The sequence below is a fragment of the Haliotis rubra genome, unplaced genomic scaffold, assembly GCF_003918875.1.
Source record: "Haliotis rubra isolate DU_JTF1 unplaced genomic scaffold, ASM391887v1 Scf554, whole genome shotgun sequence".
Classification (NCBI taxonomy): domain Eukaryota; kingdom Metazoa; phylum Mollusca; class Gastropoda; order Lepetellida; family Haliotidae; genus Haliotis; species Haliotis rubra.
The window spans coordinates 167,987-190,445 of record NW_025767251.1 but is presented as its reverse complement, the minus strand read 5'-3'; the positions used below and the strand labels follow the sequence as shown (position 1 = coordinate 190,445).

The 22,459-nt window shown below is 41.7% G+C and overlaps 1 protein-coding gene across 1 annotated transcript in view; it reads left to right on the top strand.

The window, feature by feature from the left end:
* Window positions 1–6,595, top strand: part of LOC124253812 (parathyroid hormone/parathyroid hormone-related peptide receptor-like) — a 32,901-nt gene extending 26,306 nt beyond the window's left edge. Inside the window, exons 10-14 of the mRNA XM_046687657.1 lie at window positions 2,034–2,114; window positions 2,337–2,374; window positions 2,714–2,855; window positions 4,065–4,106; window positions 5,194–6,595. Coding sequence (XP_046543613.1) covers window positions 2,034–2,114; window positions 2,337–2,374; window positions 2,714–2,855; window positions 4,065–4,106; window positions 5,194–5,541 — 651 coding nt within the window. The 3' untranslated portion in view covers window positions 5,542–6,595. The remainder of the gene's footprint in view (window positions 1–2,033; window positions 2,115–2,336; window positions 2,375–2,713; window positions 2,856–4,064; window positions 4,107–5,193) is intronic.
* The last annotated feature ends 15,864 nt before the right edge of the window (window positions 6,596–22,459 follow it).

The following is a 22,459-nucleotide window of genomic DNA, read 5'->3' as shown; positions in this document are numbered from 1 at the left end:
AATTCCGAAAACTTTGGCACTTTGATGAAATCAGGCGCTGACAGCGATACAGTTCAATCAGCGCCCAGGGTCATAGTGTTCTGGTACATCTCAGGGATGTAACTGAGTATATGGAGTTAACTCGACAGAAGGGATTTGTTTTATGGCTTGTGGTAAACGCTTTGGCACCAATGACATTGTTAAAGCATTTATGGATACAACTCTCGTTTATCTCCTCAATCACTCTGGCACTGATGGGAGTGAGTGAGTTTTTACCCTATATGGCGGTGGTCTGCAAATAATCGTGTCTGGAACCAGACAATCCAGTGATCAACAGCATGAGCATCGATGTGTCAACCCCGTCAGCAAGCCTGACTACCCGATCCTATTAGTCGCCTTTTACGACAAGAATGGGTTGCTGAAGATCAATTCTAATCCGGATCTTCACGGGTTTCCGGCGTTGAGGGTGGAATGATTTGCCCTCTAACGTGTAATAGTGTTTCGCCCGATGCGTACACTGTACAGGTGAAGCAGACACGACACAACAAATGGAAGATTCGTTCATTCTGGAACGTTCGTACAAAAAATGTGAAAAAAAAAGGTTTTGTGACCTGTTTAACAGAAACACATTGCCTTCTGTTTAATTACCTGTCCTGGTTAATTGGGCAGGAAATGTGGGACAAAATACACCCTCGGGTCTCTGCTTCGAAACATTTCTTTGGGCGGTGGGGTAGCCTTGTGGTTAAAGCGTTCGCTCGTCACGCCTAAAGACCCGGGTTCCATTCCTCACATGGGTACAATGTGTGAAGGCCATTTCTGGCGACCTCCACCGTGATATTGCTGGAATATTGCTGAAAGAGGCGTAAAACTCACTCACTAAAAACAATTCTAAGAAATGTAGCAAAGCTATGTCCATTGTACTCACTTATGTTCATCAGTTGATGCGATGGTGTGGTCAGGTTATGGGGCTGTTCGTTTGTGAGTTCGATTCCCAACTCAAAATGCCGTGGCTGTTCAATCGTCCTCGGCATGGTATGGATGAACCAATGGCCAAAATAGCATAATGATGATTCACTCACGCTCAGCTGGTGAAAAATCAAATACATACACATGAAATAATCAGATTTTTACAATCGAGACTTTTGATGGATGTGGGTGTATTTTGTTGATTCTATTCACGAATACTACCCATGTGGGGCATCGAACCCGGGTCTTCAACGAGCAAACGCTTTAACCACTAGACTACCCCAGTCTGACAATATCAATGGTCTAGCACAAAGAACCGGCATGTCTGAACTGGTTCAGGCAGCACACACGTGGATTCATGTCCCAATATAAGAGCAATACCCTTGAACACAACGTTTAACCCAAGTCATCCAAGTGTTTTTGGTAACCTCATATGAAACGACATTGCTCAAGCAAGTTGCGTTATACTCCCGGTTAGTGAGTGAGTGAGTGAGTTTAGTTTTACGCCGCTTTTAGCAATATTCCAGCAATATCTCGGCGGGGGACACTAGAAACTCCCGGTTAGAATTGGTCATCAGTAACCCATGCGTGTCGTACAGAGGCGACAAACTGGATCGCGTGGTCAGGCCCGCTGACTTGGTTGATATCAGCATCCGAATGGCTGGTCAAGAATTGATTATCTACAAACCGCCACATTGGCATATTGCTGAGTGCGGCGCAATACAAACAAAACAAACCCAAATCATACCAATCTGACAGAGTGAATGAGTGAGTGACCATGGTGTATAACACCGCTTAGTACGTGCATGATCCAGAGGGGGGGTTCAGGGGGGTTCAAACACCCCCCACCCCTTTGAAAATGACTTTAGATCACATTGAAGATTTTGTTTTGCGTTGGCGGAGCCAATGTGGGGTTCAGGGGGTTCGAACCCCTTGAGCCCCCTCCTTTCAAAATTCCTGGATCCGCCCATGCATGTGGTTATGGCACTGTCAGTGAGTGAGTGACTTCAGTTTTACGCCACTTTCAGCAATATTCCAGCCAGCATCATTTAACTACGCTATTCAGTGTAATACATTTTCTGTTGTAGATAAACTTCATATTCTTTTTTGGATATATTACGAGTACTGTGTACGAGGGTCCGAGCATCGGCACGACACATGGGGCGTACTAAATACAGGTGAGGAGGCAAGGTGTTATCCGGTATATGAATACCAGCTCTCTTGAATATCAGGCCATCTTAAACATGTTTCTGGTTTCATATAAACTAAGTACTGATTATTTCAAAATTGGAGGTGACAATCACAGTAACATCTCACCCTACCGGTTACCCGTTCACTGCTGAGTGAACAGAGACATTTGTAGGTCGATGTAATATGCACATATAATTCAGTTTGTGTCACAACTGAAGCCCATTAACCTGCAGTCAAGGTTAGAGTACTCGCCTTGGGACCTGCTGCCAAATAAGGTCACCAGCTAGCACAACCAAACTGCTTAGCTTCGCGTGATTAATGACCTCTGCAAGCCACGACCACGTTCCACCCACCACTGGTTTCTCTCTTCCGGATTCGGTTCATGGTGACGTGATGAAGCAGCAAGTGTGCTAACAACGGCTTAAATTCCGGGTTCGAATCCCGGATGGGACTCAACCCAACAATCTGAAGTTCAATCCCAAATATAACATATGTTACATTTGAAAACTTTGCATTGTGTATTTAAGGGCTTAAATATTTACACGCTTTCAATGAAATGTTTTTGATTCTATTCCAGACGATTGGCCAAGTTCGTGTTGGTTCTAATTCCCTTATTTGGAGTTCTGTTCATCGCATTTCATGTGGCTTTCCCCATCAGATTCAAAAATAAATTCGACCTGACACATCTCTATATAGAGATGACGTATAATTCCTTTCAGGTACGTGCAGACTCTCAGTTTCACAAGTCAGTTTATAGTATTGAATCCATGGTACGCTATGGTGAAACGACAATCCCCATTAGTGAGTGAGTGAGTTTAGTTTTACGCCGCTTTTAGCAATATTTCAGCAATATCGCAGCAATATCGCGGTGGGCTTCACACATTGTACCCATATGGGGAATCGAATCCGGGTCTTGGGCGTGACGAGCGAACGCTTTAACCACTAGGCTACCCTACCGCCCCCAGCAAACCGAAACATGAGTCTCATTAACGTATTCAGACAATGACCTACTTTTCAGCCGATCCGAATTTTCTCGTGTGAAAGTGAAAATAGACATCATAAACAACTATGGGAGAGCCTCGTTTTGAGATTTCCACAATTTCCAGGTTCCTGTTTGTCAGAGCTCGCTGTACGACAGAGCACGCTGCACGACGTGTTTGCAAGGATTAAAAGGAGCGTAGTATTGCAATATACAGGTGCTTAGATGTATCAAAGAATACTGAATAATAATTATGTATCCAGTTAAATGAATTGGTCCCAAAAACTTGACTAGTTATTGTACTAAGTTGCGCAATAGGACGGGATCCAGGCAACATGAAACGAGACTGTTGTGTAATCAATGTTTTGACTTGGGTGGGCAAGTAAACTCCCGGACGAAATAAAATTTAACGTTTAAATAAGATTTGATTTATTTGTTTCTCCGTTTTTCATGCGCAGTCCAACTTTTAAGTGCATGCTGTATTTTGACCGGTGAGTTAGGGAAAACGTACTCATGCCGAAGACTATTGTCACTTTATATAGATGGAATGTTCTTAGAAAGGGACGAAAACCCAATTCATTCTCTTAATCCTGTGGGAATTCCTAATTCCACATCTTATGAGCAATTAGGAATGTGAATATTTCTCTCAGCAAGTTCATTGTCTGGACTGGTGTTCGTAGTCCCGCCATTACGCGTACAACCTTCGTGGGGCTCTTGAATTGTTAAAACTGTGAACGTGATGCAAACAACTTAATAAGTAAAGTGTATTACCCGAGTTATGGTTGAAAGGATGGGAAGGAATAATTATTCATTTTTGCTCTACAAACACAGACAGGAAACACTCGAAATGATGCATTTGCATGCTCGAAACTGTTACACAAGTTTTTTGAGTATAATATGATTGCACTTTTAAGTGCCTTTTTAACGTCAGATATTAATTCTGTTTCAGGGATTCATACTGTCGCTGTTGTTCTGCTTTTTAAACGAGGAGGTAAGTAATACATTACTCTTTAGTTTTTCTACTGGACGGCTCAGTGTGTGACCTTAAGACTTTTAAACGTTGACATTTCAACAAGCGTGATGTGACATAAACAACTACCCCGGAGTATATCCTAAATATATTGATCAAACTTTATATGAAATTAACGTGTTATCCATTTCGTCAAGCCGAATTTCACGTTATTTTAGATTTGTGATTGTAAAAAAAAGTCATTTTTCGAAAAAATGTTCGAAATATGTCAAGGATCCAATTCAATTTATAACATTCTCAGCTAATCAAATCGCAGCTCTCACTTCCCACAGTTTGACCTCGTCGTCATTGAGAGTTGAACCAAAGGAAAATATATTTTTCCTAATTTTTGTCGAACAAAATTAACGAAAGATTAAAATATATCCTTGTCAATGAGGAAACTTATAACATTTTACAGTAATATATGTATAAATATTATGCGGGCATATGACACCTTAAACAAGTGTGCGCACATAAGAAACAGCGAAGGGGGAGTTGTTTATGAGGGGCAACCGGCGGTGGTTTATTCTTCTTGACATTATATTGTATAATGTACTACGACTACGAATCTTGTATTTCCTATATGACATACCAACGTTATCTACAGCCTCTTAAAGGGTGTTAATACCATTTACAAGTGTTAAACTATTTACCCATATAAAATATGGATGAGTTCTTCAATACAATCAGCTATGTGAGACAATTCTATGTAATGAACAGGGCGTTAAGTTGGTTTACCCTGCATCAAAATGCTCAAATTTCCAGTGGGACTTTTCTCCAAATACTGATTGCAACATATCGCGTAATTTCGTTCATATACGTTGCCGACCAATACCTAATGGTAACAACCCACTACTCTCAAATAACTGAAATATACGTCGTCCAGTTTGCATCATGAAGTTGCGAGCATATTGTGTTAGCTGGTTCCTGGCCGTCTCCTCAGTTTACAATATGTTAGACGGGACCCAGCTGAAGGTATGTTGAATATCCAGAAACGACATCATGATAGATCAGTAGGAAATAACCACGTTCTCCGCTGTTCAAGCTAATGTATATGTTTGTTTTTCAGGTCCATGCAGAGATAAAGCGCATGTGGTATAGAAGGAAGAGTAGGCGTGGTGACAGTGTGGCCTTGACGAAATCATTTGTGGTATCCTCCTTTAAGAGGGCTTCCTATATCAACAGAGGACAAGTACGAAAAAACGGTACAATAGTGCCAGTGGAGGTTCCCAAAAATGACGATATTTTAGCCAAATTACGCACAAGGGCTTTAAGATTATTCAGAAAGCAGGAAAGTATTGACGATGGAGAACTGAACGAACTCCAATCTGTTGGAGAGAGCAAAATAGCCAAAGACAAGAACGATAACCGTGCAGAGTCTTCCAGTCGTGGGGATTGTTCCGATCGGGTATCGTGAATGCAATCGGAGTAGATCGTTTTTCAAAATGTTTGTACAATGCAATGCGGGATTCCGATTGTCAGATGTTGAATGGTGGACCAGCGAACTGTAAATGTGCACAAATTAATTGTGATCGTGTGTTGATCACAACAATATGCTTAAACGTTATGGCATGTTCAGTGTTAAAGAACATATATCATGTGGACATTTTCTTCGAATCTGCCTAGAACCCGGATGATGGATCGCGCTTGAGGTCCATGGAGTATTTATCTCGGATTTGACATTGCAAGGATGCCTATATGTCACCATCAACACCTTAAACATTTTGTATTGACAGAAGCAATGCCAAATCCTTGTTAACAGTTTGAAAATAAGTATTGTGTTTCTAGAGAATCAATATGTGTATGAGTCGTTGTTCAAAGGGACTGGGATTTTTTTTATGTTTTTTTTTCAGTTTTGTACAGTATTCCCTTAAAAGTGTAACCTGAAACATCATTATGTTTCATGGAACCATACGCTTGTGGTAACAACAGGTGAGAAACTATTTTCCATTTTAAAGCATTTAGAGGAACGTTATTATATTTTAAGGAATCCCGTGTACCCGTATTGTCAGTCTGGTGGTTTATCAAACGTTCGTAATGAGAGCCTCTGGTAAAGAGGCACAGAGATGTATATTTACCTTCCATGGTCAGGGACATGTCATCGCATCCCAGTTACGTAGATGGATGCTCATGCTGTTGGTCACTGGAGTGTCTGGTCCACACTCGAATATTTACGTGTGCGACGTCAAATAACAAACCGACCAACCAATCACGGGTTAGGGAGGTGAAGTAGGGTTTAACGTCGGTTCGAGGTTATGACGCGTGTGTGTGAGTGTGGACGTGGTTTTGGTGCGAGAGTGTGCGTGCAGGCATGTGTGTGTGTGTGTTTGTTTGTGTGTTTGTGTGCGTGCGTGCATGTGTTTGCTTGTACCAGTCCAGACTAACGTCGGTTCGAGATTATAGCGCGTGTGTGCTTTCATCTGAGTGTGGTTTTGGTGCGAGAGTGTGTGTGCTTGTGTGCGTGCATGCTTGTACCGGACCAGACTAACGCCGAGTATTATGAAGCCAATCCCCAAACTTACCATGCCGCAGTTGACATGGATTCTCCACTCAGAATATCGACTCAGATCTGACATTTCTTGTTTTATCGAAATTGATGCCGAGCTCCAGGCAGGGTGACAACAAGTAACCCTTTTAAAGTCTTTTTCTACGACACAGGCGGGTCATCGACAAGAGTGAGTGAGTGAGAATGGTTTTTACGGCGTTTTTAGCAATATTCCAGCAATATCACGGCGAGGGACACCACAAATGGGCTTCACACATTGTACCCATGTGGGGAATCGAACCCGGGTCTTCGGCGTGACGAGCGAAAGCTTTAACCACTAGGCTACCCCACCTCCCCTCATCGACAAGATGTTACAAGAGAAGGACAATACTGATCTGAGACGACAATTATATATCATCGTGGTATGTTGTCATTTCTAATCAGACGGTTGACACAGAACAGAGACACTGGGATTGTTTTCATTTCACGCTGATTATACCCCTAAGTTACACATGTTCTCCAAAGTTTTCTTTATTATAGGGTTGGAAAATAACCGGAAAATTTTGTAATCATATCAGACACGAACAATTTCCAGATGGGGTTTCACGAAGAAATACGAGATGATGATGCCAGGACAGGGTTACTGGGAGTCGCTATTGATCTGATGAGCTCAAGAGATGCTTCAGAGTTCCTTCGCAACGTAGCGTGACGTTATAAATTGAACGACATATGAAGGTTTAACTGTACCAATTGAATTCTGAAAAAAAAAAACACCGAGCCGACGCTGATTTGAATTTAAAAACCTTCAACCTTTCTTATCACTCATGCTATCCAGTGACAAGCCGTTTGGTTTCCGGAAAAGAACGAACGGAAATAATTGCAGTTCAATATCAGCACTTCATTCTTGTCGCTGGATCGGGTCTTCCGTGTCACTTTGCGCTGCATTCAAAGGCATGATCAATAATAACACAGTTGATATGATTGTCAGGAGCAAATTGTTTGAATGTTTGTATTAATGGATCATCCGTTACATGTTAACCGACCACGTAACATGTATGTGAATGGGGCTGGAATTTATATTATCAAGCAATTCGAGTAAGGTGATGGAGTAGATATTTAACACTGCTCTGAACAATACATCGCGGGTGTCGACAATGTGTAGGGTGGGGTGGTGGTTTAACATAAGTTGGGTCGTAGACTTGTACATGAAACCTACGCATATGGATATTGTGCTATGGTGCTGTCAAATAAACAATATGGGTGTCATAATGTTCGTATTTTGAATATTTGCAAATATCCAGGAAATGATTGCTCACAAAGCAGATTCCTCGGCCACTTCGATCGCCATTTTGTGATTCGACTTGTCCGAGAGAGATGCCGAATTTATCCCGACATGTTAATGGTAAACATTTGTCAGGCATTATAGACTTCTGTCATAAATGAAATGAAATCAAACGTGAGTTTCAATTTCATTTGAAAATCGTGTCTTATTACAGATTATTAACTTCACGATTTATTGCTTGTGTGATCAGTGACTGACGATGTTTGACAGAGATTGCATTCAGTGAGACTCTAAATATCCGGCAAAAGAAAGTATACCCTCGGAAATTAAATTTAACAGAAAAAATAAAACGGAATCAAAACTTTACATGGCTGGAAACAGTTGCCGAAACACTTCAAACTTATCGCCCAAAACATAACTGTGATGCAGTAAGAAATAACACAGTAGAACAACCATTTCTGTTGTTTTTCCACCCAGCATAAAACATGGGTGTGCACTTTCTTCTGCCAGGCTGTCGTTTTTTTAAATACATGTATGATAAAATCTTAAATATTAATAATCATGAAATAAATATTCCATATGATGCTCAAAGTGACGACATTTGTTACTGCCAAGACAGGTATGCAGTGACACAATAGTGTTTATTTGTTTGTTTTGTTTATGTTTATTGTGACGTATTTGTGTATATAATTATGCGTAGGTTGTGTTTGTGATCATGTATACAAGACAACACGTGCTATCGGTTGCTCATATTTGTATTAAATATATATCTCGTCAAGTCACAGACTCGTGTTTTATTCAATATGTTTGTTTAATGCCGTATTAAACTGCATTGATGATATGTCACAGAGCATCAACTTCAAGAAAGTCATCCATCCAAGATCATAAGCTGGAAGGCATTGAATAACACTGACAAAGTCTCACAATTACAGCACTCTTCCGTGCACGACACTTGTCGTATGACCTGAGCTTCCGTGTTGTTTAACGCCGTACTCAGCAATATTCCAGCTATATGGCGGCGATCTGTAAATAATCGAGACTGGACCAGACAATCTAGTGATTGTTCCAGTGAACATCGATCTACACAACTGGAATGCGATGACATGTGTCAACCAAATCAGCGAGCCTGACCACCGAATCCTGTTAGTAGTGTTATAAGGCGAAAATGCATCCGTTATTCAAGAAACGTATCACAAATCCATTATTGAGAATTACGGTTATTTCGTCATGGAATCAATGCTATTACTGCTTGGTAATAAACTAAAGGATAGAGAACATGATAACTGTCAGTAACAGAACAGAAAATACTCTTAAAGTAGCGATTAACGGTGAGTCACCGATGAGTTTACAGTAATTCTCTGATTACGAGGTACGACATGAGACCATGGAATGATGTAACTTTAAACGAATCAGAGGGGTTGTATCTGGTCATGTGACAAGGGTGAAGCAGGCTCGAACACCTTAAAAAGATGGGTTAGCACTAGAAAGTGGTGCGGGTTACAAAGTCAGCAGAACGTTCGCATCGCAATCGATCAGTTCCATATCTGGTGAACAGCTTGCCCTATCCTGTCCTGACCATGTCACCTTGTAATGAAGAGAAGGATCGAGTAAACCTATGTGAGTATAGAACCTAGTGTTGAGTTATTTCTTGTAATGACAGAGTGACAGTACATGAATGTAATGTTGTAGTTAGGAGTCTCGGTCGTCAGACCTCACACTCCTAAACGTACAAGCCCCGGACGGGCCAAACGAGTATGTAACCTGAGCTTATATAATTTCATCACCCCTGACAATGCGGAACGGCCATCTTACTAGGTAACTGGTAGTAGGGTTTACTAACACCCAAATCCCGGTTACGACATGGTGGAGATGCGAGTGTTGAAGACCAGTTCTAACCTGGATCATCATGGAGGAAATGCTTTTGTCTGAATATCTCAGTAAAGCTGATGGCAATGATGATGTTGGATAACATATTTTGACAAGTATTAAAAAAACTCTGGTAAGAGTTCCGCGGGTATCCCCGCTTGAAATGTGTTCTATTTATTATGATTATTTCTAGGGTTTAGGTTTTGGGTTTAGATTAAGCATTATGTAAGGTTTAGGGTTTGGGTTTGGGTTTGGGTAGGCTTTCTATAAAAAAACCAAAAACATCTATTCTTGGCATAGAATGATAAAAGACGGGGCTTACGGGCGGAAATCTTTCCAAACCTCTGCCAAAAGTCCACCCTACAATTCCAACTCTGAAATGACCATGTGTTTGTGAAAACAAGTCACATAGTGATGACGCCTGGTGTTCGCGAGAAGCTGAATGTCCCTGTCTCAACAGTAGTCACAAACACACGCTAAGGCAAGGCAATTCTTCACCAAGGGAACATATGGTATAGAAGAAAACAGTGAAATGCTTTCTACATCACAGAATGCAGACAGGCGTATGCTAAAGTGGCTACCTTTATTGTGGGCGCATTAAAACACCACATTGTTGACATTTACAACGTACCCGTGAAGATCCGGGGTAGAATTGATCTTCAGCAACCCATGCTTGTTATATGAGGCGACTAAAAGGATCGGGTGGTCAGAATCACTGACTTGGTTGACACATGTCATCGTATCCCAGTTGCGTAGATTGATGCTCATGCTGTTGATCACTGGATTGTCTGGTCCAGACCGCCGTCATATAGCTGGAATACAGTTGAGCGCGGCGTTAAACACCAACCAACCAATCTTTTACAACGTTGATGCAACGTATATGGTGTTGATGACAAACGAACCAAAGTATAGGGGGGATTTACGAGCCGACCTAAGTACAATCACCCATTCATTCACCGTAGTAATGACTTGCCCAGGCCGGTAAACTCCATTGATTAAGATTCACTTTGAGCTCGGGCAGGTCATTTTCCCGATCATGAGCAGCGAGTGCCTCAGTCCAAGGTAAACGAAAGTCTGGAGTGAGTGAGTGAGTATAGTTTTACGCCGCTTTTAGCAATAATCCAGCAATATCAAGGCGGGGGACACCAGAAGTCTGGAAGCTCCCCATGGAGACAAATCGGTGTGCTGAATGTTTCATACGTATGGGGTGGTGTTTGCTGGCTCATGAGGTATTTTGCTCCATATTATTATTTAACAAAACAATAACACATTACACCAAAGTTTTAAAAAACGGCGTCTGCTTACGGGTGAATATTGGCGTAAAGAGGTACATTGATTAAATAGCGACTTTTGGTAATCTACGAATCAGAAACCTTGCAGTTTTATTCCAATTTGTCACACACATTGCATATTGCTGCAAGCACCAAATCCTAGGGACCCATCTATGGCCTTGTTAGGGTTTGATGTTTCTTGTATCCAGTTATATGTTTAAATAGATATACCATGTCTATAATCAGTCAGAAATCACAAAGGGAACGTACGTGTGTGTGTGTGCGTGCGTGCGTGCGCGCGCGTCTTGGTTTTATTCCACTTTTAACAACACTCGAGCAATATCACGGAGGGGAACACTAGAAATGGGCTTCACACATTGTACCCATGTGCACAAAAGGAACAATATTAGGGGTGGAGAACGTGAGATGTTGAAAGCTGCGATTTTGTATGGAGACGGCCTTTTTATACCACCACCCTCATTATTGTCTTGCCTTAAAATCTTGAAACAATGTATTTTTGTGGTAGACATTTACTTTCAAAATAGTTCTACATCTAGACTAACGCTTAGTGTCCGAATACATATATTTTTCAGAGTAGCAAATAAATCCTTTTAAATTGAGAAGGAGCCCCTGGGAGACCAGAGTTTACCAGAACCTGAGGAAATCTAGTGCTTTTAGCACTGCAGATAGGACTTGGCAGTAGGGGAATTTATGTGGTTCAGGTACTGAGATAGACTATTCTACAGCCTGAAGCAGAGTTAGTTTTGACATGCATCTGTCCCATTGTAATGATTGATTTTCGTTTCTTGTTCAAGGCCGGGTTCACGCAACATTTCAGCTTTATGATGGCGTTACATATGTCATATTTGGGATTATACTTTCTCAGTGAATTACAGGTTATGATACTTTTGTAAAGTTGAGTCGGGTACCTAACCTTCAGCACACAATGTACGTGATCTAATCCACTCAGCCATCGCCGCTCCCTAATGTGAGGCTCAGTGGGTTAGATCGCCCACTTTGTGTGCTGGCGATTAGGTGCCTGACTCTGACAGAGTGTGTCGAATCGTATATTCACCATTATACCTGGCCGTTAAACGCCGAGGCCTTGATCTACTCTGTGACAAGACGTATATATTCGTCTATGAATGTGACCGCATTTGGAAAAGAAGAAACGACAAAAAAAACACATCTTTATTGCGTTTTCTTTGGTACTGTCACATTGGATGTTATTGTCACAAAGTTAGACACCTCGCTTATATTTTTTGTGATGTTTCACGGGCCTTTTACCTATCGCCTCCATCCAAGCACTGACACAGTAAGGAAGCCATTGAATGAGTGGGTAGTCGGCGGTTATTTTGGGGGTCAGTGGCCAAATGCAGTAGATTGGGCGATGAGAAAACCATTAAGCTATGCTGCTCTTATCTGTTGATGGCCATCATCAGAGAGAGAGCGAGTTATATGTAAAGCTAGGTTCCGCCGGCAGTGTTTCAGCATATTGTTACTGATCTCTTTCTCTCTCTCTCTCTCTCTCTCTCTCTCTCTCTCTCTCTCTCTCTCCACTTTTGTCTCTACTCAGAGATACAGTTACTATGAGGATCAGATGGGGGCATCAACAGACCTTTCAGATAGTGATTCATCTTAACGTCTATCCATCATCCAATTGCTGGTTGATTCCACTGTCCCACACCCGTCAACGTTTCGCGGTGAAAGACACTCAAACATCTACAAACTCCACCATCTTGTGATCCAGTGAAATTCCGGGTTAGAATGAACCTTCAGCAACCTATGCTTGTCGTAAGAGGCGACTAACGGGATCGGGTGGTCAGGCTCACTGACTTGGTTGACACGTCATCGGTTCCAAACTGCGCAGATCGATGCTCATGCTGTTGATCACTGGATTCTGGTTATTTACAGACCGTCGCCATATATCTGGAATATTGTTGAGTGCGGCGTAAACTAAACTCACTTAATACCATCTTGTGTCATATCAGACGTGTCAGAAACACTCTTTCAATGTCACAGCAATGTCAGGCGAGGTCAAGGCGACCAAACCGAGAACTGGTGTCATACATCAAGTCCATGATGGGCATCAAACCACTCGTGACGGACGTACAACTAGCCACAACGCCACCGGACATCCCGCCGGGCACCGTAAATACAAGTGTTAACCAGGCTTGATTTCCCACGCAGACCACTACTGCTGGTATCAATATACCCGCTAACATGCAGGGTAAGTGCCTTTATAGAGGCGGAAGTAAAGTGATACCATCAAGCAATGCTTTTAAGGAACCCACAATAATGTACTACTCATCGGAGTGCCTTCGAACGTCCATATCAACTAGTACAGGGAGCCAATAGCAATAATCACATCATGAACCAATGCTCCAAATGACTTTCTGGATTCATATTGGATGTCCTGGGTCGACCAGGTCCACCATACGTTTCTGTAATGAGTCGAGTGAGTGTGAGTGAGTTTAGTTTTACGCCGCTTTTAGCAATATTCCAGCAATATCACGGCAGGGAACACCAGAAATAGGTTTCACACATTGTGCCAATGTGGGGAATCGAACCCGGGTCTTCGGCGTGACGAACCACTCGGCTACCGCACATCCCCTATGCGGGGTAAGGAAATCAAAATGTACTATTAAAAAACTAGTAGCTTTATACTACTTTTCCAGCGTTCTTTGAGAAACAAAGTGGCATTGTAGACGGCAATTGCGATCAGTACGATCTCCAGGAGTGAGTGAGTGAGTTTAGTTTTACGCCGCACTCAGCAATATTCCAGCTATATGGCGATGACATGTGGCAACCAAGTCAGCGAGCCTGACCACCCGATCCCGTTAGTCGCCTCTTACGACAAGCATGGGTTACTGAAGGTTAATTCTAACCGGACCTTCATGGGTACGATCTCCAGGAAAAGAAAGACTTGATTTAACGCATCACATAGCTTCACATAGCTTCACACGTTCACATGGAATTGGACACTACGCACACGTAATGCGCACTACGTAATTATGTAGACAATACGTACTCTTCCGTACACACCACTCGTATGACTTGTTTGCGTGTTGTTTAACGCCGCACTCAGCAATATTCCAGCTATATGGCTGCGGTCTGTAAATAATCGAGTCTGGACCAGACAATCCAGTGATCAACACCATGAGCATCGATCTAAGCAATTGGGATACAATGACATGTGTTAACAAGGTCAGCGAGCATGACCACCCGATACCGTTAGTTGGCTCTTAAGACAAGCATAGATTGCTGAAGACCAATTTTAACCCGGATCTTCAAGAGTGGTATGTATGTAGCGTTTACCTTGTTCTGATTTTTTCATTGCTACGAGAAAGGTTCTGATATCATATTCACTTTGCATTTCCTTTGCAAGTCTGTCACTCATACTTGGTGAGTTGGGAGATCCTTGTGGTTAAAGAGTTGCCTGTTAGGCCGAACACCTGAGGTCGAATATTGCTGGAATTGAACTGGAAAAACTGGGGAGACAATGAAACCATTATCATCAACATTGTCAAGGGGCGGTGGGGTAGCCTAGTTGTCATCGTATCCCAGTTGCGTAGATTGATGCTCATGCTGTTGATCACTGGATTGTCTTGTCCAGACCGCCACCATATAGCTGGAATACAGTTGAGCGAGGCGTTAAACACCAACCAACCAACCTTTTACAACGTTGATGCACCGTATATGGTGTTGGTGACAAACGAACCAAAGTATAGGGGGGATTTACGAGCCGACCTGACGCACAATCACCCATTCATTCACCGTAGTAATGACTTGCCCAGGCCGGTAAACTCAGATGATTAAGATTCACTTTGAGCTCGGGCAGGTCATTTTCCCGATCATGAGCAGCGAGTGCCTCAGTCCAAGGTAAACGAAAGTCTGGAGTGAGTGAGTGAGTATAGTTTTACGCCGCTTTTAGCAATAATCCAGCAATATCAAGGCGGGGGACACCAGAAGTCTGGAAGCTCCCCATGGAGACAAATCGGTGTGCTGAATGTTTCATACGTATGGGATGGTGTTTGCAGGCTCATGAGGTATTTTGCGCCATATTATTATTTAACAAAACAATAACACATTACATCAAATTTCAAAAAAACGTCGTCCACTTACGGGTGAATATTGGCGTAAAGAGGTACATTGATAAAATAGTGACTTTTGGTAATCTACAAATCAGAAACCTTGCACTTTAATTCCAATTTGTCACAAACATTGCACATGGCTGCAAGCACCAAATCCTAGGGACCCATCGATTGCCTTGTTAGGGTTTGATGTTTCTTGTAACCAGTTATATGTTTCAATATATAAATCATGTCTATAATTAGTCAGAAATCACAAAGGGAACGTATGTGTGTGTGTGTGTGTGTGCGTGCGTGCGTGTGTGCGTGCGTGTGTGTGTGCGTGCATGTGTTTTGGTTTTATTTCACTTTTAACACTACTCGAGTAATATCACGGAGGGGAACACCAGAAATGGGCTTCACACATTGTACCCATGTGCACAAAAGGAACAATACTAGGGGAGGGGTGGAGAACGTGAGATGTTGAGAGCTGCGATTTTGTATGGAGACGGCCATTTTATACCACCACCCTCATTATTGTCTTGCCTTGAAATCTTGAAACAATGTATTCTTGTGTTAGACATTTACTTTCAAAATAGTTCTACATCTAGACTAACGCTTAGTGTCTTAATACATATAATTTTCAGAGTAGCAAATAAATCCGTTTAAATTGAGCAGGAGCCCCTGGGAGACCAGAGATTACCTGAACCTGAGGAAATCTAGGGCTTTTAGCACTGCAGATAGGGCTTGGCAGTAGGGAAATGTATGTGGTTCAGGGACTGAGATAGACTATTCTACAGCCTGAAGCAGAGATAGTTTTTACATGCATCTGTCCCATTGTAATGATTGATTTTCGTTTCTTGTTCAAGGCCGGGTTCACGCAACATTTCAGCTTTATGACGGCGTTACATGTCATATTTGGGATTATACTTTCTCACTGAATTACAGATTATGATACCTCCAGCACACAATGTACGTGATCTAACCCGCTCAGCCCCAACAGCTCCCTAATGTGAGGCTCAGTGGGTTAGATCGCCAACTTTGTGTGCTGGCGATTAGGTGCCTGACTCTGGGAGAGTGTGTCGAATCGTATATTCACCATTATACCCGGTCGTTAAACACCGAGGCCTTGATCTACTCTGTGACAAGACGTATATATTCGTCTTTAAATGTGGCCGCATTTGGAAAAGAAGAACCGACCACTCCTAAAAAACTCCATCTTTATTCCGTTTTCTTTGGTACTGTCACATTGGATGTTATTGTCACAAAGTTAGACACCTCGCTTATATTTATTGTGATGTTTCACTGGCCTTTTACCTATCGCCTCCATCCAAGCACTGACACAGGAAGGAAGCCATTGAATGAGTCGGTAGTCGGCGCTTATTTGGGGGTCAGCGGCCAAATGCAGTAGATTGGGCGTTTAGAAACCAATAAACTATGCTGCTCTTATCTGTTGATTGCCATCATGAGACAGAGAGCGAGTTATATGTAAATTTAGGGTCCGACGGCAGTGTTTCAGTCATATTGTTACTGATCTCTTTGAACTCTCTCTCTCTCACACACACACACACACACACACACACGCACACACAGACGCACTCCTCAATATGCCGTGATATACCTCGACATTGACAAACACACCAAATAACTAAAGACACAATTAAACATCTACAAACCCCACCATCTTATGAACCAGTGAAGGTCCGGGTTAGACTATTGATCTTCAGTAACCCATGCTTGTCGTATGACACTGTTGTCACTGCTTGTCACTGACTTGGTTGACACGTCATCGGTTCCCAATTGCGCAGATCGATGCTCATGCTGTTGATCACTGGATTTTGGTTATTTACAGACCGTCGCCATATATCTGGATTATTGTTGAGTGCGGCGTAAAACTAAACTCACCTACTCACTCACTACCATCTTGTGTCATATCAGACGTGTCAGAAACACTCTTTCAATGTCACAGCAATGTCAGACGAGGTCAAGGCGACCAAACCGAGAACTTCATACATCTAGTTCATGATGGGCATCAAACCACTCGTGACGGACGTACAACTAGCCACAACGCCACCGGACATCCCGCCGGGCACCGTAAATACAAGTGTTAACCAAGCTTGATTTCCCACGCAGACCACCACTGCTGGTATCAATATACCCGCTAACATGCTGGGTAAGTGCCTGTATAGAGGCGGAAGTAAAGTGATACCATCAAGCAATGCTTTTAAGGAACTCACAATAATGTACTACTCATCGGAGTGCCTTCGAACGTCCATATCGACTAGTACAGGGAGCCAATAGCAATAATCACATCATGAACCAATGCTCCAAATGACTTTCTGGATTCACATTGGATGTCCTGGGTCGACCAGGTCCACCCAACGTTTCTGTAATGAGTCGAGTGAGTGTGAGTGAGTTTAGTTTTACGCCGCAATATTCCAGCAATATCACGGCAGGGAACACCAGAAATAGGTTTCACACATTGTGCCCATGTGGGGAATCGAACCCGGGTCTTCGGCGTGACGGACCACTCGGCTACCACACATCCCCTACGCGGGTGAAGGAAATCAAAATATACTATTAAAAAACTAGTAGCTTTATACTACTTGTCCAACGTTCTTTGAGAAACAAAGTGGCATTGTAGACGGCAATTGCGATCAGGACGATCTCCAGGAGTGAGTGAGTGAGTTTAGTTTTACGCCGCACTCAGCAATATTCCAGCTATATGGCGATGACATGTGGCAACCAAGTCAGCGAGCCTGACCACCCGATCCCGTTAGTCGCCTCTTACGACAAGCATGGGTTACTGAAGGTTAATTCTAACCCGGATCTTCACGACTACGTTGTAAATGTCCACAATGTGGATTTTCCAGCATGACAACGACCCAAAACGTCGTTCAAAGCATTCACAGGCCTGGTTTCGGACCCAAAATATGACATTATTAGATTTGGTCAGCAGTGAGGCTAATATACTTTGATAAACGTTATCAAATCAATTAACATGCGTTTCATACTTCCTGCACCCGTGTCAACCCGTGATTTAACCGGCGTTACAAACAAGCAAACATAATTCCCAGGTATCGAAGTTTATGTAGCTTTGTTTGGTCAAAACTTTGCGATCTAAAATAACAACAACGGCAATAAACCACGAGAAGCGTTGTTTATAGCATCTTCAACCAGCTTGTTGGCAATGCGTGTGTCCAATAGGCCACGTCAAAGAGCATCTTCCGCTCAAATTCTACAAATAGCATATGATGCTTGTGAAAATGTCAAAAAGAACTGTAACAAGGCAGAACATATTTAGATTTAATTATCACACCAGCAAGACAAGAAAATAGGGCTCTCACGAGTCCAAAATTTGGGACTCGAGTACTCGAGGTGTCAGACCCGACGACCCTACAATTTGGATGCTTATCTGAAACCAACATTCAAACATACACGTAGCTGTTTCAACTTCCAATCTACGAATAATGCAACATGTTTATGTGAATCCAAACGCTCCTGAATAAAGCAATTGATATTCAATGTCAATGGAAGTATCTATTATCTTTTTATTATTGCAAACAGAATGTGAAGGCAACGTAAGTGTCACTGTGACCCAGTTCTACGCGATCAATTATGTGATAAATATTCATGAGCTGGGCCGGTGATACCTCATTACGCCTGTAAATGCTGTAATATGATTGGATGTGTCCGGGAAAAGAAACCAATCAATGTACTTCTCTTTTCTTTTGGTTTTAAGTTTAACTACGCTTTCAAGATTATCTAATATTAATATGTCGATGCAGTTATGACATATTAGCAACTTTTAAACATTCACCTAGACGATGTCACTTAATCAATTAACCTTAATCACGGTTAAAATGCAGCAAAACACGTTCCAAAGCTGGAAGATACATAGATAAAGCATTCATTGATTGGTGCTGCATTAGATACTTGTATCTTGTAAAGATGGATCGACTATGGAACTTAAAGAATATGTAAAACAGGATTGATGTTTATTTGAGACTTCTTATAGTGAAAACGTTTTAGTTTCAAACTAAAGACTATAACCATTTATTAAGGAACACTACACTGTATTTCTTCTTCTGAAACTCTGCTGAACGGAGATCACGTCAATGGTATTCATTGTGATTAAAACTTTCACTATTAAGGATATAGGTCTTCAAGTGTGAATGTTATTTTGAATGCGTATGTATGTGTTGATTGTTGAATATGTAACACTGAAATACGCTGGATAAGAACGACTGAATATCTATCTAGAAAACAAGTTGTTCAAACATAGGTATAGTGAGCAGTGACAGTGATACAGCCGTGAGTGGCTACGCTTGTCCACGCGTCCGTAGTTAGGGCAACGGCAGGTACTGTTTTGGGTACTGATATTTTGTTCTCCTTGCAAACTTCATACGACTTTATGAGGTAGTTGTGAATTGTCGCAGTACATGGGACCTGGTAATTTGGGTTCAATGGTTCACAGAAAGCCCTGAAACCCTCCCCTTTAACAAGACTTAATGGTCGCATATCATTAACGCGCATAAGAACTGCTTTTTGTGTAATACTTTCATACCATTTCCTGTCAACAGGCTTGCGACGTTTGCTATCAAACTTACCGAACTGCCCCAGCGTTGCTTGTTGAGCTGGTTTTCTGTCTACAGTGCTTATTGTGGGTGCTTACAGGACAAATGCTTGTGTTACTAAGGGAAACGCCCCAAAGACGGCATTTCGTATTTTGGCCACTAAATCAAGATAAAAATGCGCCCAGACATTGGATTTTTCTCACGATAATCCATCTTGATTGTGTGAGATGTTCAGAGGTATCTCCCCTGCGAGTCCTCGAGTCCATTCAATTGGACTCGAGTCCTGCTTTACCCGACTCGGCCCCGAGTACCCGAGTACTCATGAGAGCCCTACAAGAAAACATATAATATCCGATAACAGATTACAACACGTGGCTTTAAATGACACTGATGAATGTATTCTAGCCATTGTATGTCCTCGGTAGGCATGAAGAAGCAAAACAGAAGGGAATATATAAATGAATGGTTTGATTCTGAATGTCAACGCATGAAAGGAGATGTATGTAGAGCTCTGATTCAAAAAATATAAGCATAATTACTCTAAGGAGAAATCAATATAATGTAACATGAACAGAAATAGATACAGAACTAGTTTAGATTTAAGAAGCAGGGATAAGGAAACGATAATAATTCGAAGGCAAATCACCTGAAATACTTAATACTGTTTCAGAATTCTTTATTCTATAGGTGAGTAGAGACACTTTCCAAGTTTATCGTTGTTATAATTCCTATACCTATATTATCTATACCCAAATTCCTATGTATGTTGTATGGGCCTGAGGCCTTAAAAATTGAATATATTCTGTCTGTCTGTATAATTCCTTTCATAAGGATATTGAGATGATGAGGTTACACTTCATACTTGAGAAGAAGTGGAAATCTGCTGGTGCCAAATCTGCTGAATACGGAGAGCGAGTTCAAGGAAGGAGACATATTTGTGCCGCAGTGCACTGCCCTTGTGAAGTTGTACACCTTTTGTGTTTGTTAGTGTTTTTAAGGCCGCGCTCAGCGATATGGCGGGGGTATTTAAATAATCGAGTCTGGACCAGACAATCCAGTGATGAACACCATGAGCATTGATCTGCACTATGACATGTCAACCAAGTTAGCGAGACTGACCATCCGATCCCGTAAGTCGTCTCTCACGATATGCCTGGGTTGCTGAAGACCAAATCATTTGTGAGTTTTTCACGACTTGTAGCCTTGCTATTGTGTTGCAGTAGCCTAGGCATAATCGGCATTACTTTGACCATAAATGATCTGACCACTTTTCTGCACTTTCTCCATCAGCATTCTTTAGTAATGCCAGAAAAGCGAAGCCATGACCTTGCGGCTGATGGCACAGACATGGCAATAAACCACACAACAAAATCTGCTGGGTCGCACCTTCAGCTGGCGAATACGATTTAATGGTGATATGCTTAATTGGGCCGTCAAATCACAAAATCGTTGTGATTCACGTGTAGCTGGGGTAACACCCTATATATATATATATATATATATATATATATATACATATATACATATATATATGTTATGTTATGTTCAGAATTTCACTCATTTTCTGAAGGATATATACTACCCATCTAAAGTTTAGACTCACTAGTGTAAATGTAGCCGCTGGTGTAAATGTTGACTTCAGTCATCTGTCCTAAATAAGATTTTGCAAAATATTCCATTACTGTTTAAGGTACTGTTTACACATGAACTGATGTATTGTAAAACAAATTTGTAACATTGAAAAGATTATTGTCATGAGTTCAATAAATGATGAAACTCAGCGAAAATTGCCAAATTCTTAACAAAACATTACACCAAAACGCAGCTGTTCACATGCACGATATTTGCACTAGTTTTTCAGCAATTTGATGCATCATTCTCGTGCATTTCATCTGCATAAGCTTTGCAGTTGGTTTTCCCTAAGTTAGTGGAGAAATCAATCTTCGATGTAACCATATATATACATAACATATAGTGGTAGTATATATGTGCCCGGTTCACCTAAAAAGGGCCTCGGTTTCATATTTTACGGCGCTTCGTGTTTTATGAGATGCCAAAAGCGTCACTTTTCTATACTTCCAATAAAGGTCATACCTTTCATGATTATTTGCTAAAACAAAGTAATATCAGGCATGAACTCAAATATGTTTCATGCACACCAAGAGAAAATAATGGGTAATAAACGAAAATGGATGAAAACCGGTGTGAATGTCTTGGAACATGAGGCGTGTTGCAAACCTTTTATGGTTCACACCCGAGTGAGTGAGTGAGTTTAGTTTTACGCTACACTCAGCAATATTCCAGCTATATGGCGGCGGTCTGTAAATAATTAAATCTGGACCAGAAAATCCAGTGATCAACAGCATGAGCATCGATCTACGCAATTTGGATACGATGACACGTGTCAACGAAGCCAGCCAGCCTGACCACCCGGTCCCGTTAGTCGTCTCTTACGACAAGCATGGGTTGCTGAAGACCAATTCTAACCCGGATCTTCACGGGCTGGTTCATACCATACATTTTAATCGGTTTCGCAATTCACTCTGTATCTCTAAAACTGACACAACTTGTGTCATATAGCTAGGTCCAAGTTAAATACTATTTCAGTGTTTGTACTCGTGTTGTGAGCTGTGAGTTTCTCTGATTCCACATAGGTAATTCAGTCTCGAATGCCGATTGACAAAGGTGACGCTATTTATGTTTAAAACAAAGAAAGACCATGGTACCTACACTACTACTACTACTACACTAGACTACTGTCATGTTTGCATTTATATGCGTATA